At 33.3% G+C, this 12,175-nt stretch overlaps 2 protein-coding genes across 9 annotated transcripts; one reads left to right on the forward strand and one right to left on the reverse strand.

Annotated features, from left to right (window-relative positions):
• The first annotated feature begins 2,750 nt into the window (after positions 1 to 2,750).
• Positions 2,751 to 3,893, forward strand: LOC129943037 (uncharacterized). 2 transcript variants are annotated; one of them, XM_056052244.1, is made up of 3 exons: positions 2,751 to 2,882; positions 2,941 to 3,360; positions 3,416 to 3,893. In XM_056052244.1, exons 1-3 carry the CDS (start codon positions 2,860 to 2,862, stop codon positions 3,891 to 3,893), a joined length of 921 nt encoding a protein of 306 aa, XP_055908219.1. In that variant the 5' UTR covers positions 2,751 to 2,859. The 2 variants fall into 2 exon arrangements, with proteins under 2 accessions (XP_055908219.1, XP_055908218.1); XM_056052243.1 differs by lacking the exon at positions 2,751 to 2,882 and having other exon boundaries at positions 2,893 to 3,360.
• Positions 3,894 to 3,902: 9 nt separating this feature from the next.
• Positions 3,903 to 5,670, reverse strand: LOC129943039 (uncharacterized). 7 transcript variants are annotated; one of them, XM_056052247.1, is made up of 6 exons: positions 5,537 to 5,670; positions 5,328 to 5,483; positions 5,124 to 5,205; positions 4,827 to 4,940; positions 4,608 to 4,767; positions 4,357 to 4,544 (listed from the first exon to the last, which is right to left on the reverse strand). In XM_056052247.1, exons 1-6 carry the CDS (start codon positions 5,537 to 5,539, stop codon positions 4,478 to 4,480), a joined length of 582 nt encoding a protein of 193 aa, XP_055908222.1. In that variant the 5' UTR covers positions 5,540 to 5,670; the 3' UTR covers positions 4,357 to 4,477. The 7 variants fall into 7 exon arrangements, with proteins under 7 accessions (XP_055908221.1, XP_055908220.1, XP_055908224.1 ...); XM_056052246.1 differs by lacking the exons at positions 4,357 to 4,544; positions 4,608 to 4,767 and adding an exon at positions 3,903 to 4,335 and having other exon boundaries at positions 5,124 to 5,202; XM_056052245.1 differs by lacking the exons at positions 4,357 to 4,544; positions 4,608 to 4,767 and adding an exon at positions 3,903 to 4,335.
• Positions 5,671 to 12,175: the final 6,505 nt, after the last annotated feature.

Here is a 12,175-nt window from a genome sequence, read left to right on the forward strand (position 1 = left end):
CAGAACAGCTTGTACATAGTAGCAAATGTCAGATCAGCATGAAAATATTTACAAGATGTGTAACATCTTAAGTAGTGACTTTTGTATGCATTAAAAATGGGCCTTTACAACTTCCATTTCCAACCATTTCTTCAGACATTTTATTATCTCCTCCAGCGGAACCACGATGATCTTTTTTATCAAACTTTTTAGAAAACTTTCAGTTTCTTTAAGGCATTGCTTAAAGCACATTTGTCAGACACGAATATTTTCTTTCTCGTAGTTAATAAAGTACTTAATATGATGCTGTCGGTTTCGGGGTTGAACCTCACTTTTGTTCAATGTCCGTGGTTATGTATCTTCTATTTCTATCGTAGCTCCGATAAAAAGAATTCTTTAGTTGAACGTCCCCAATTCCCAATACGATTTGAAGATTTACTTCTGTTTTTAAATGAAATTTTGTCCTTTTAATTTTGTTGACATCTGTTAAGAGGCTCACATTTTCTTGCCCCAACTACTCCAGTTTTTTCGAGTGTATGATTCTCCTCTGTTTCTTTTTGCAATAATTTTGCTTGAATCATATTCGGCTTGATTTTCAACTATTGTTTGTGCAGGAGAATCAACCAAATTTTGTTCAAGTAGCCAACCCATTTCCAATAGTTCTTCACCATCAGAACCTGAAGAAACGTCTATGTCTGAAAGCTCAAAATAAAGGTCACTAACCGATTCATCTGAAATATAAACATGTTCAGATTATGTGTTTATATTGCCACCAACACCAAACTGTTTAAAAAGTGTATTCAGATTTTCATAATCGACTCCAATTAGAGATGACTTTGTTTCGTTCACGAAACAACTTACCATCAGATCCTAGCTGGTGAAAAAGCACATTTTTTATTTTGTTTTACCATTGTATTCAATATGAAAAAGATTAGTGCACTATAGGACCACCCATATTGCGCTTATCAATATAATAGATAAAGAGCCTGTTGCTGCTCCCACCTATATACTCCGTTATGGGCCCGCTAATAAATTCAACTAAAGTCTTTCCTGGTGAGTGACATTTATGTATATGTTCTGCCATTGAAGCATCTGCATTGTATCCAAAGCCATACAATTTTTTTTATCATTTCATATCACTGATGAGTTTTTTAATCTGGGCTATTGTTTTGGTTCAAGCTGCTGCTATTTGCAATTATTGCATACATTTCCAGATGGTTTCGGCAACACTGTTCTGATCAGCATAAATTTAAGAAACATCTATACATAGAACCTGTCATTTGCTTATGACTACTCATCCGACGCTATCATTGATTAACTACACTACCGACGTCCTCACGTTTTGGTTTGTGTATGTACGAAAATTAAATTTTCATATTTTCAGAGCACACTAACAATTAAAAAAATCAGTATTTAAAATTAAATCTAAAACTTAATTATAAACAAACAAATAACACGGCATACAAACAAAAAATATTAACATCGATTTTTACTATATCTAATTTTGGTGCTTGTAATACCATCTCTGATTACATGATCGACTCCATTATGTGTAGCGGTAATTGTCGAAGAGTTTTTCATGTAATATGCATTGACGCCGCGTTTAGCTGCATAAAACTATTTGCTAACAAAAAATCTTTTTTCTACTTTTGAGGTGAATACGATCCGATCGCCGAAAAGAATATTTTAACATATAAAAATATTGAGGACTTAGAAAAATTGGAGAAAGTTCAGAATCTGACCTACACCAACGAAAATATTGAAAATAAAATTAATAAAGACAAAACTCCTGATTTGGGAGGCAAAACAATAACCTTAACTAAACGAAAAAGACGCCGAAAATTCTGATATATGCCATTTACCAAAGAAAGTAGCAACTTCCGTATTTAAAGACTTTGCAATATCCCGCCCAGTTGCCAATTTTAACCCTAACAACAATGTACCTACTTCGTTATCTATTTCTTCTTTTTCATTACCACTGATATCACAAAATGTTGTTAATCTCTTTCCATCTCCTTCAACGACCGAACTTAATGTGGATTCTTCGACTTCTGCTTTGTCGAAAAACATATTTTTGCCAAAAATCACCAATGATACTACTAACTAACTCACTAACATTTCCAATTATATCCGGACTAAAAGCTGCTGAATTGCAAAAAATATTGTCCTTTCTAAACTTGCAACATCTACAAATCCACTTGACATACAAAAATTACTTGTTCGAAAAGCTGGGTTCCCCATTTAAATAAAATTTTGAGAAAATTTTGAAAGTGTGCGTGTAATGATGCAAAAACCAAACCCATTCTCACATTTAGTGTTCCGGCCCATCAAAATGCTTCATTATAGTCTGCAGGCACATTTAAATGCTTTATGGTGGATTTACATTCGTCTTTATTTGCAGATTTGCAGAAAAGTAGAAGAGCTCAGCTATATTTTGAACATTGAAGCGAGACAGAATACACTCTATGTGTTTCTTTTTCGTCTCCATAACTTCCTATAATTTTTACCGCAGCTGATTTTGACATTTTATTTCTTAATTTAAAAGCGAAAAATTTAAAAAAAAACTATTTTAAAAATTTGAAATGGACTTTGATAAGTTGAAAACGGCATCAAACCTTCTTCTCACATCTTTTTTATTTCAAGAAGACGAAATTGATTCCAAAAAACAAAAAAAAAAGATTTTGGGTTCATCCATACCTTCGCAAAAGAAATGAAAGTGGTGCATTCGTGTCAGTGTTTGGGGAAATTGAGGCTATCAGTGACCGTTTGTTGTTCTTAAAATATTTAAGGACTACTTCTGCACAGCTGGAAGAACTTCTGCTTCTTGTTGGTCCTCAAATAAAAAAGGAATATGTCACACGAGAACCTATATGTCCGAAAATGCGCTTAGTCATTACTCTTCGGTAAGTTACTTTAAATTAGTTCTTAAGTTCTTATGCTTACTTTGCTCATTTTCTATAGTTATTTGGCAACTGGGGAATCTCAACAGAGCTTAGGGATTTGTTACAAGTGTTCGGCTTCTGTCGTTCATAATATTCTTTTCGAAACAACTGAAGTCATCACTAGAGCTTTTTGGAAAAAGGTTTTTCCAAGTTTGGAAAACACTACTTTCTTAAGAGTAGCAAAGGGCTTCGAAGATAAGTGGAACTTCCCAAATTGCATAGGCGCCCTCGATGGAAAACATATTATGATTCAGTCTCCACAACACTCTGGGTCAGAGTTTTTTAACTACAAGAAACACTACTCAATAGTTTTAATGGCATTGTGCGATGCCGATTATGCATTCTTGATGTGTGACGTAGGAGCGGCAGGAAGGCAGAGTGATGGTGGAATATTTAAGAACTCTGAGTTCGGAAAAAAGTTTTACTCCAACTCCATACAGTAATTTTTTCCTTCACAAACAAAGTTCAATTTAACAATTTTTGTATTATAATAGGATTCCGCCGCCCCGAGATGTTACGGACAATTTTCAATGTGTTCCCTACGTCATTGTAGCCGACGATGCCTTCACATTAACAGAAAACATGTTGAAGCCATACAGCAAGAGGAACCTTACTGTGGAAGAAAGAATTTTCAACTATCGTCTGAGCAGAGCCAGAAGAGTAATCGAAAACTCTTTCGGAATTCTTGTTGCGAAATGGAGGATTTTCCGTACGTCGATTAATGCTGGCTTGAGTCTTATTGAACAAATTGTTCAATGTTGCGTCTGCCTACATAACTGGCTACGGCACCACAAGGGGAACCAGTATATCGAACCTGGTTTAATCGATCTGGATATTGAAGGCAGAGAAACAAGAGGAAGTTGGAGATTAGAGTCTACTAATATGGAACGTCTTCGCCCACTTACAGGGAACTCAGCAACAGCAGCAAAGCTACTACGAAACAGGTTCGCAAAGCAATGTGAAAGGATATAAACGCTCGCGGTTCTTCAACATTTTCAGCTCTCAGCTCGGAGCCGGAGCTCTTTATTTAATATTAATTTTATGCAAAAAAAAAAGGTTAACAATTCAATAAAATTAACAAAAAAAAAAACAAAACAAAATTTTCATTGCTTGGAACACATTTGTGGTAAAAAAAATTAAATCCATAAATGTGTATGGTTTTCACAGAAAGCTTTTTTTAAACATAAAATAATGTCTGCACCTCGATCACGATTTCGGGCAACGAATCGATCGACCAGTTCAAAGAGTTCTTTGCGTAAAGCACGCTGCTCTGAATCCGGCAAGGACTCCATATCCTGTCGCACAAGTTCACACGTCAGAGTTGCGTATGTCTTTTCTTCTCTAGGTTTGTTTATCTCTTTTAATAGAGAAATCGCTTCCGACTGGAGCTTTTGTTGAACTTGATTAGAAGAATCTGTAAAATAGAAATAAAAGTTTGTAAAACAATCAAAGTTAAAGGTAGAAATTCAATATCAATTCGCAGTAGTGTTTCGCGCAATAAGCAAACATTGTTGTGGCGATTCGAAACTTACGATGATGGCAATTAAAATAATGATTTAATAACTTACTTTTTTTCCTTCGACCACCTTGTTTACCCTTCCCTCATTCATTACAGTTTTTGTCCTATGATCAAAAAAAGTAAAGTTTTTAGTAAATACAAAATACAAATAGATCGTCACAACATACGCTCTTGGTGTTTGAGTGTCATCAAGGAATGCAAGCAGAATCGCATGCCTGTATTTTTTTTGCGCCCCTGATCCACTCGGAATGTTTTTTGAACGGGTGTAATTAGTTTTAATGGAATCCCATCTTTTTCTAGTGCATTCCTTATGGTTGTGAGTTAATCCTAAAATTTTTATTTAAATGTTAATGACTATGATGGATGCAACTCAACTCAACACCTACCGATTTCAACCAATACTTTAGTCCAGTCACTGTTCCTTTCGACACGATTCCGATAATTTTTATCCTTTATATTCCAGAGAGAGGGGTACTTTTTTATTGTCTCAATTAAGAGTTCTTGGAAATAAAAACAAAGCAAACGTGCTTTTAGAGAATTTGAGAAAAATTGAAATAAAATAAATGATAAATAGTTAATCAAATAGATTTTGTCCTGGGTGAGTTCAAGGGTAGATATGAACATTATGTTAATATGTCTGATGAAAATGGTTATGTTATTAATACATTGAAGATTTCTATTACCAAAATTCCAAACCATTTTATCTGCTTTTGCGCTGCAGGTTACAAGTGGATTTGGTGTCTGGTCAGGTTGTTCCCAATTCTTCTGGACGACGAATGAAATTGTGACCAAATATTTTTTTAAATTTATTTCACATTGATTATGTTTTTGTTAAATATAAACTGACTAATTCAGAAAAAAAATAACATAATTAGTTTGGTGCATACCTGTTTTTTCTTCGGGAAATGATCTCTGGTCTTTCTCCTGGACTTGTGAAACTTCCCAGGAATTGGCAACTGGTTCGGGAAAAGGTGAAGGAGTTGGTGAGGCAAATTCTTCTTCATCCTCATAATAATTATGTAGAACTTCGTAGTCCGTGAAATCTGTTATGGAATAGAATACCTTAGCTTAGATAAATCAAATAAAAACAACTTACCATCGTCCATAGTCAATAAGATTTAGTTTAATTTTTTTGCAATTGAAAATTAGTAAATACGGATGATATGGCGATTTGTTCAGTTTTGATATTCGAAAAAAAAAAAAAAAACAATTTATAGGAAATCACATCGATACTCGAAATTTTGCTGAGCCCATGCACACTTTCATTAAAAGAAAGCAAACTTGGTATAATAAAGACGAACATGTTCATCTTTGCTATAACTTTATTATAGTGAAGATGTCTGCATTTTCATCTTCTCTCTCTATAAAACACACACATTTTTAGTGTTTGATATCCCTTTTGCACGCAAATAAAGACGAATGTAAATCCACCATTATTTTGAATGTTTTATGGCCTCGTTCAAAAACTAAACAATCCTAACCAACAGAATCTGAAATGCTGACATGGTCTTAAATTGGAAGATTTGTATAGCTTTTTAATTTCAATCCAAATAAATTTTGTTAATGGATATAAAATAAGATTGACCAAATACATATTTTATGATCTATTAGTGCTGGTTTTTATTTACTTAAACTATTTGAGAACGCAATATGAGCTGCAACTGGTTAAGTATGATTGAAAATGGACAAAAGTGTAACACAATACTTTGTAAAACGACAAAACAGACAATTTTTTCAAGTGTAGTTGGCTTAGAGCATTTGGTAACGTTAGAAGTTCAGGTGGAAACAATAGGCGGATGCTTCCGTATTTCGTTGTACGGACAATGGTACGAGAAGCATACTTGTGAAGTTCCATTGCCAATTTAAGCTAGTTTAGATTCCTCAATTAAATTAGTATTTTCACCATTTAAGCAGTTCGATAATAGTAAGACCAAATTTTAGTCTTCTTTGTTGCAGGAATGTTTCTTTTGAGGGACTATGTTAGAGTTAGAATTTCGTTTGCAGTTAGACTTTGAAATACAAATTTGAGGTAACCATGTTTTAAAAATAAGTTGCATTTTTAGCATTTTAAATATATACGTAACTCATTAATTTTGTTATTATTAGCAGCACTTTTATTAAACATACCATTTAAACAACAATAAGTTAACTTGAACTTTGGTAACTAAACATTTTTACGGAATGACTGAAAATTATATTTTGCGTTAAACTGTGGGAATTCACTAAAAAAACTTCTTAACGCCAACAATAAACTTAAGAGTCGATTATTTGATCTATTGAATGAGTTGTACACGAATTTAGAACGATTTTTTCACGTTTTTATTTTGTGATATATATCAAAATTTTCATTTAATTTGTTCTGCATTTATTCAACAGGTTTGCTATAATCGTTCTGATTAGTTTTTTTTTTTTAAACATTGGTGTTGGCAAACACATGTATGCATCCACCAAACAAGAATGTTATAGATAAGGTATTAATCGATTATAACTCTTTTTTTAAACTTAATATTTATTAATCAAAATGGAATTGAAGAATAGTTGTAAGCTTAAATCATTAAAAACAAACTAAAAATATACTTGGATTAGTTAAATTAATACAGATTTTGATTACTTGCAAACAAAATATTTGGGCCGTTCATTAACGAAAATTGATTAGAATTCAATACAAAAATTGCGCTCGCACCCTTAATTTAATGGTTCTCCGAACGCATCTTTGATACAATTATTCGAGGTTAATTATGAAATTTAAAGAATTTCGTAGTGATTACTCTAAATTAGTGAATTAATTACAATAAAATGATGTTGAACATGCTTTTTTCAGGACAAAATGTACATTGGTTCGCTATCAAAAAATGACTGCAAAATTAAAGCTTAAAACTGACTTTTTCATCGAAAAAAGTAAAACCTGAAAAAACATATTAACCTCCCCATTATGTTTTTGCTTTGCAAAGTGCGGCTAGCCCACGGCATCGTTTTTTTTGTTTGTTTTCACATCTATTCATGGACTAATTGTCAAAATTACAAAAACAACAATGTAAACAAACGGGTTTTGGAGAGTGAAACGTACGAAAGATTCCGATCTTGGTAAATGGAGTATTTTTGGTTTCCATCAAATTAAAAAAGATTCTGAGGATATAGAGAAGACCGCCTTCTCAACGCCTTGGGGGCATTATGAGTTCTTGCGCATGCCATTCGGGCTTAAGAATGCACCTGCAACATTTCAATGCATAATGAACTAAGTAGATATTGGAGGAATACATATATAAAATTTGTGTTGCCTATTTAGATAATATATTAATACTCTCAACTTAGCTCAAAGAACACATGACAAATCTCAATTTAATATTTAAAAAATTAAAACATTTCAATTTACAAATTCTAATTGACAAATGCAATTTTTTAAGAAAAAAAAGACCCAATTTCTAGATCACACTATTACTTCCGATAAAATTGGTGCAATTCAAAATATTAACATTCCAAATACTACTTAACAATTAAGTCATGTATTACACGGCGCGTGAGTTTAACACGCAACTCTTGGCTATTTTCTTTTGAACATTTGAACATTCATTCCGTGACGCGAGTGTTATTACACAAAGCCTTTTTCTCATTTCAGTATTGCGCGTTAATTTGACAGTTCTTTTCATTTTATTTTCTTCGCCCATTTTTAGATTAACATAAAATTATTTTAATAGCAAAAATGGAAGCCAAAGATGAAACAAATTTTCTAGACACGGCGGTAACTATTATTAATTATATGGATACCGATAGCAGTTCCGACGAAGAAATAATGTTGGGGATTGTAGATATTTGTGAAGATGCTTTCGATATATTAAAAAAAAAGAAAAAAAGATAAAACAGTGGAGGAAACAAAGGCCTGTCCAGGGATCATTCAGTTTTTTAACATCTGACCTTAAAGTTAATGACAGCGAATCCTTTTTTAATTATCTCAGGATGAACGAAAAAACATTTGACCTGCTTTTATTACTAATTGAAAATGACTTAAAAAAAGAAAATACAATGATGAGAGACGTTATATCACCTCCTGAAAAATTGGCAGCTACTTTGAGATTCTTAGCTACAGGTGAATCTTTCAAGAGCATAAATTTTCAAACCAGACTGTCTCAACCCTTTCTTTCTAAAGCCAACCCAGAAGTTTGCGCAGCGATTTGAAAAAACTTAAAAGGCTCATATTTAAAGGTAAGTTCTTTTTATTACTCTAGATAACTTAGTAGATACTTAGGTACAAAGTTTAAAAAAAATTGCAAATTAATTAAATAAAATCTTCATCCTCAAATATCCCTGCCATTGACTGCTGAAGCAAGTCTGGATCTGGAGTGAAACAACTCTTAGCCGTATCTGAGTTTAAAGATGGAGGTCTTATTTGTTCCACACTTAAAACTTTAACCCTCGAACTGTTTGATGTGGAGGGAAATGATTCCAAAGATCGATCTGGTGTGAAAAAACTTTCAGATGGAGGCCTTGCGTTATCTTTAAGGGATAAATCTTCCTCGACGCATTCGCGGAGAACGTGTTGTATGGTCCAAATTGCCTTTCTCTTAATTGCTTCGTTTTGGATATTTTCCACTTCGAAAGTAACTTGTTTCCCCAGCCAAGAATACGACGATTTATTTGCAATTTTTTTTTTGAAGAAGCTCGGCTACAATGTTTATTTTGTTGCCAATGTTTGGTTTATTTAATCTTCTCTGAAACGAAGAAAAAGTGTTATTATTAATATTACTATTATTGTTGTTGTTAAAAATGATGATTTTTTTAGTTTCCAGAATCGAAATCTAATTGGGAACAAATCGCTGAAGACTTTGCGATACGTTGGCAATTTCCAAATTGCCTTGGTGCTCTCGACGGCAAACATGTTGCTTTCAGAAGCCTAAGAAAAGTGGCGCGTATTACCACAATTATAAAGGCACTAACAGCATAATTTTATTAGCTTTGGCAGACGCAAACTGCAGGTTAATTTACGTGGACATAGGAAGCAATGGACGAACTAATGACGCTGAAGTTTTGCTACAAAGCTCTTTGAAAAACGTATTGGATGATGCACCTAATAAGTTTCCACACGATAGGATTGTGGGAGATGGAAGAGTACTTCCATTTGTGATTGTTGGGGATGATGCCTTTCCTCTTCAAAAACACATATTGAAACCATATCCATTCAGAACGCAAAGCAAAACAAAAAGGATTTTCAACGTACGATTAAGCAGAACAAGGCATGTGGTTGAGCATACCTTCGGAATAATGTCGACCAGATTTAAAATACTTCAGTCGACTATGAACCTTCGTGCTGAACAAGTTCAAGTTGTCACAAAACCTTGTTGCGTCCTGCACAATTTCTTAATGAAACACAACTCTAATGAAACTAATTCACTGTTAGCCTCTTTTCCAATAACGAGCACAAACATAAAAACTCAAAAAGTTGATAATCCCCGTAAAGGGGCAGCAGAGGCAATACGATGTAGTTTTGCTGAATATTTTTGTAACGAAGGACAAGTAGAATGGCAAAATAAACAGATTTAAATAAAATTATGTGCTTACTTTTTTTTTGCTTGTATAATTATTTTCAAAATCCAAATCTTGAGTGCTGGAGTGGTAGTAGGGACTGGGTACTGGGTTTTGCTCGCTGTTCTAAAAAAAAAAAAACAAATTATAAACATAAATTGATGTTTTAATTAATTAACTCACCTCTTCAATATTCGATTCCGTTGTTCGGGTTTTGCAGTAAGTTTTTAAGAAAACTAATTGGTCATAACACCAGAGTTTAGGCTCATGTAAATCATCGGCACCAGCCCCACTCTTCTTCGACTTTTTCGTTTCACGGAACTCCTTAGAAAATTGACTACGCAATGTATGGATTTTTCTTTTTATTGCATCCATTGTTATATTCGGATCAAAAGGCTTCAGTGCATTTAACAAACTTTGAAATGCGTCTGCCTTTTTGACCCTGTTTGTTATATATTCCGGATGGCAAGGATTATAGAGAATGGGGTGCATTTCGTAATTCAAAATGAGCTCGGACGTTAATTCCTTGCTCCATTTGAATTCCTAAGCCATTTTTATTTGTGTTCTTCATTCATCAACATTCAAAATGAAATAAAGCAAACCCAAAAAAGAGAGAAAGAGTAGAAAAGAAAATTTCTATCCGTGCGTGTTCAGATAGATTTATTTCTGTTTCATCTTTTCGTTCTTTCTTTCTCTTTTGCACTTCATTCACTAAACACGCGCTGTGTAATACCGGACTAACATATCAAACGCTTTATAGGATTAACTGGATGCTATAGAAAATTTATAAAGGATTATGCAAAACTAGCATAACCTAATGTCTTAAGAAAAACGTAAAAATTAATGAACCGAATTCAGAATATATTAAATCATTTGAAAATATTTAACTACAGAACCCATATTAGCTTATCCAGATTTCAATAAAGAGTTTTGCCTTTCGACTCACGCTAGTAACCATGCAATTGGAGCAGTCCTTTCACAAGACAATAGTCCAATAAGTTACATATATATCAAGAACTCTCAATGAACTTGAGTTCAACTATTCTACAACAAAAAAAAAAGAATTACTGGCTATTGTTTGGTCTGTAAAATATTTAAGACCTTATCTATACGGGAAAACTTTCGATCTTAAAACAGATCACCAACCTATGAAATGGTAACAAACCAAGAGTTTAGGAAAAGATATTTTAAGTCGTCTAGAACGATGGAGTATAACTTTAAAATAGATTATATAAAAGGAAAAAATAATACAGTAGCAGATTTTCTTTCTAGAGAAGTAAATATGGCTGATAATAATTCTATAGTTCCCAAGGTAAGCAAGCAAATGATCATTTTCCAATTAAAGATTGTACAGCAAATATATACTCATAACGAATTATCCTTGAATTGGGAGATAAAATAAAAATTAAAACATTAAAACGACAAACTCGTCTTAGTGTGAGTACACGTTGTGAATATTTGACGTTTCAAAAACACTCTAATGAAGACATAAATCCTTCGTACGTATCACCCTCCAAAACCCATTTGTTTACATTGTTGTATTTAAAATTTTGACATAATGTCCATGAATAAATGTGAAATTGAAATCACTGATAAACTTAATTTCCACGCACCGGACCTCATTAATTGTGTCATAGTGTGCGTGTTTTCACGCACATTAAGAATTACTTTATGAGGTCCGTTTCCGGTTTAGTTTATAGGCAAACCGAGGATTTATATCTTTACTAGAGTGTTTTTAGTTTAAAACATCAATTTTGTGCATAGCACAAAATAAGCATAAGCATAAGCTTCACCAACAGTTCCCGTACATTTTGCACGTGAATTGTCTGTGAACGAAAACTCTCCACTTTGTTCTCCACTCAGCTTCACGAGCAAGTTCACGGGTGAACCAAAAACTGAAATTTGTATGGGTTCACGAGATGGTTCACAAGTATGTACTAGGCTTTATCATGAACATGAAAACAATCCATACAAGAACATTGGCAAGGTCCAAGAAAGAAAATATATTTCAAAAATCTTCGTAGTTTAATAACAGAAATTATTGGTTCTTGCAATAAATGTGGCATGAACAAATACGATAATCATTCCATAAAGAAAAAAATTCAAATAACGGAATCACCTTAAGACATAAAAGAAGTTGTGTCCATGGATATATATGAAACGCCAAAAACTAAATTCTTAACATGCTTATATAGATTTAGCAAGTTCGTAGAAATTC

Source organism: Eupeodes corollae, chromosome 1, assembly GCF_945859685.1.
Source record: "Eupeodes corollae chromosome 1, idEupCoro1.1, whole genome shotgun sequence".
NCBI classification, from domain to species: Eukaryota; Metazoa; Arthropoda; class Insecta; order Diptera; family Syrphidae; genus Eupeodes; species Eupeodes corollae.

Excerpts from the sequence above, each read along its gene's own strand:
- LOC129943037 (XM_056052243.1), top strand. The coding sequence starts at position 2,915 with ATGCTTACTTTGCTCATTTTCTATAGTTATTTGGCAACTGGGGAATCT. Across the intron at positions 3,361-3,415 it reads TTTTACTCCAACTCCATACA|GATTCCGCCGCCCCGAGATG; the intron begins GTAATTTTTTCC and ends GTATTATAATAG.
- LOC129943039 (XM_056052245.1), bottom strand. Across the intron at positions 4,941-5,123 it reads TAAAATGGTTTGGAATTTTG|AACTCTTAATTGAGACAATA; the intron begins GTAATAGAAATC and ends TTTATTTCCAAG. Across the intron at positions 4,336-4,826 it reads TAAAGTATTGGTTGAAATCG|ATTCTTCTAATCAAGTTCAA; the intron begins GTAGGTGTTGAG and ends TCTATTTTACAG.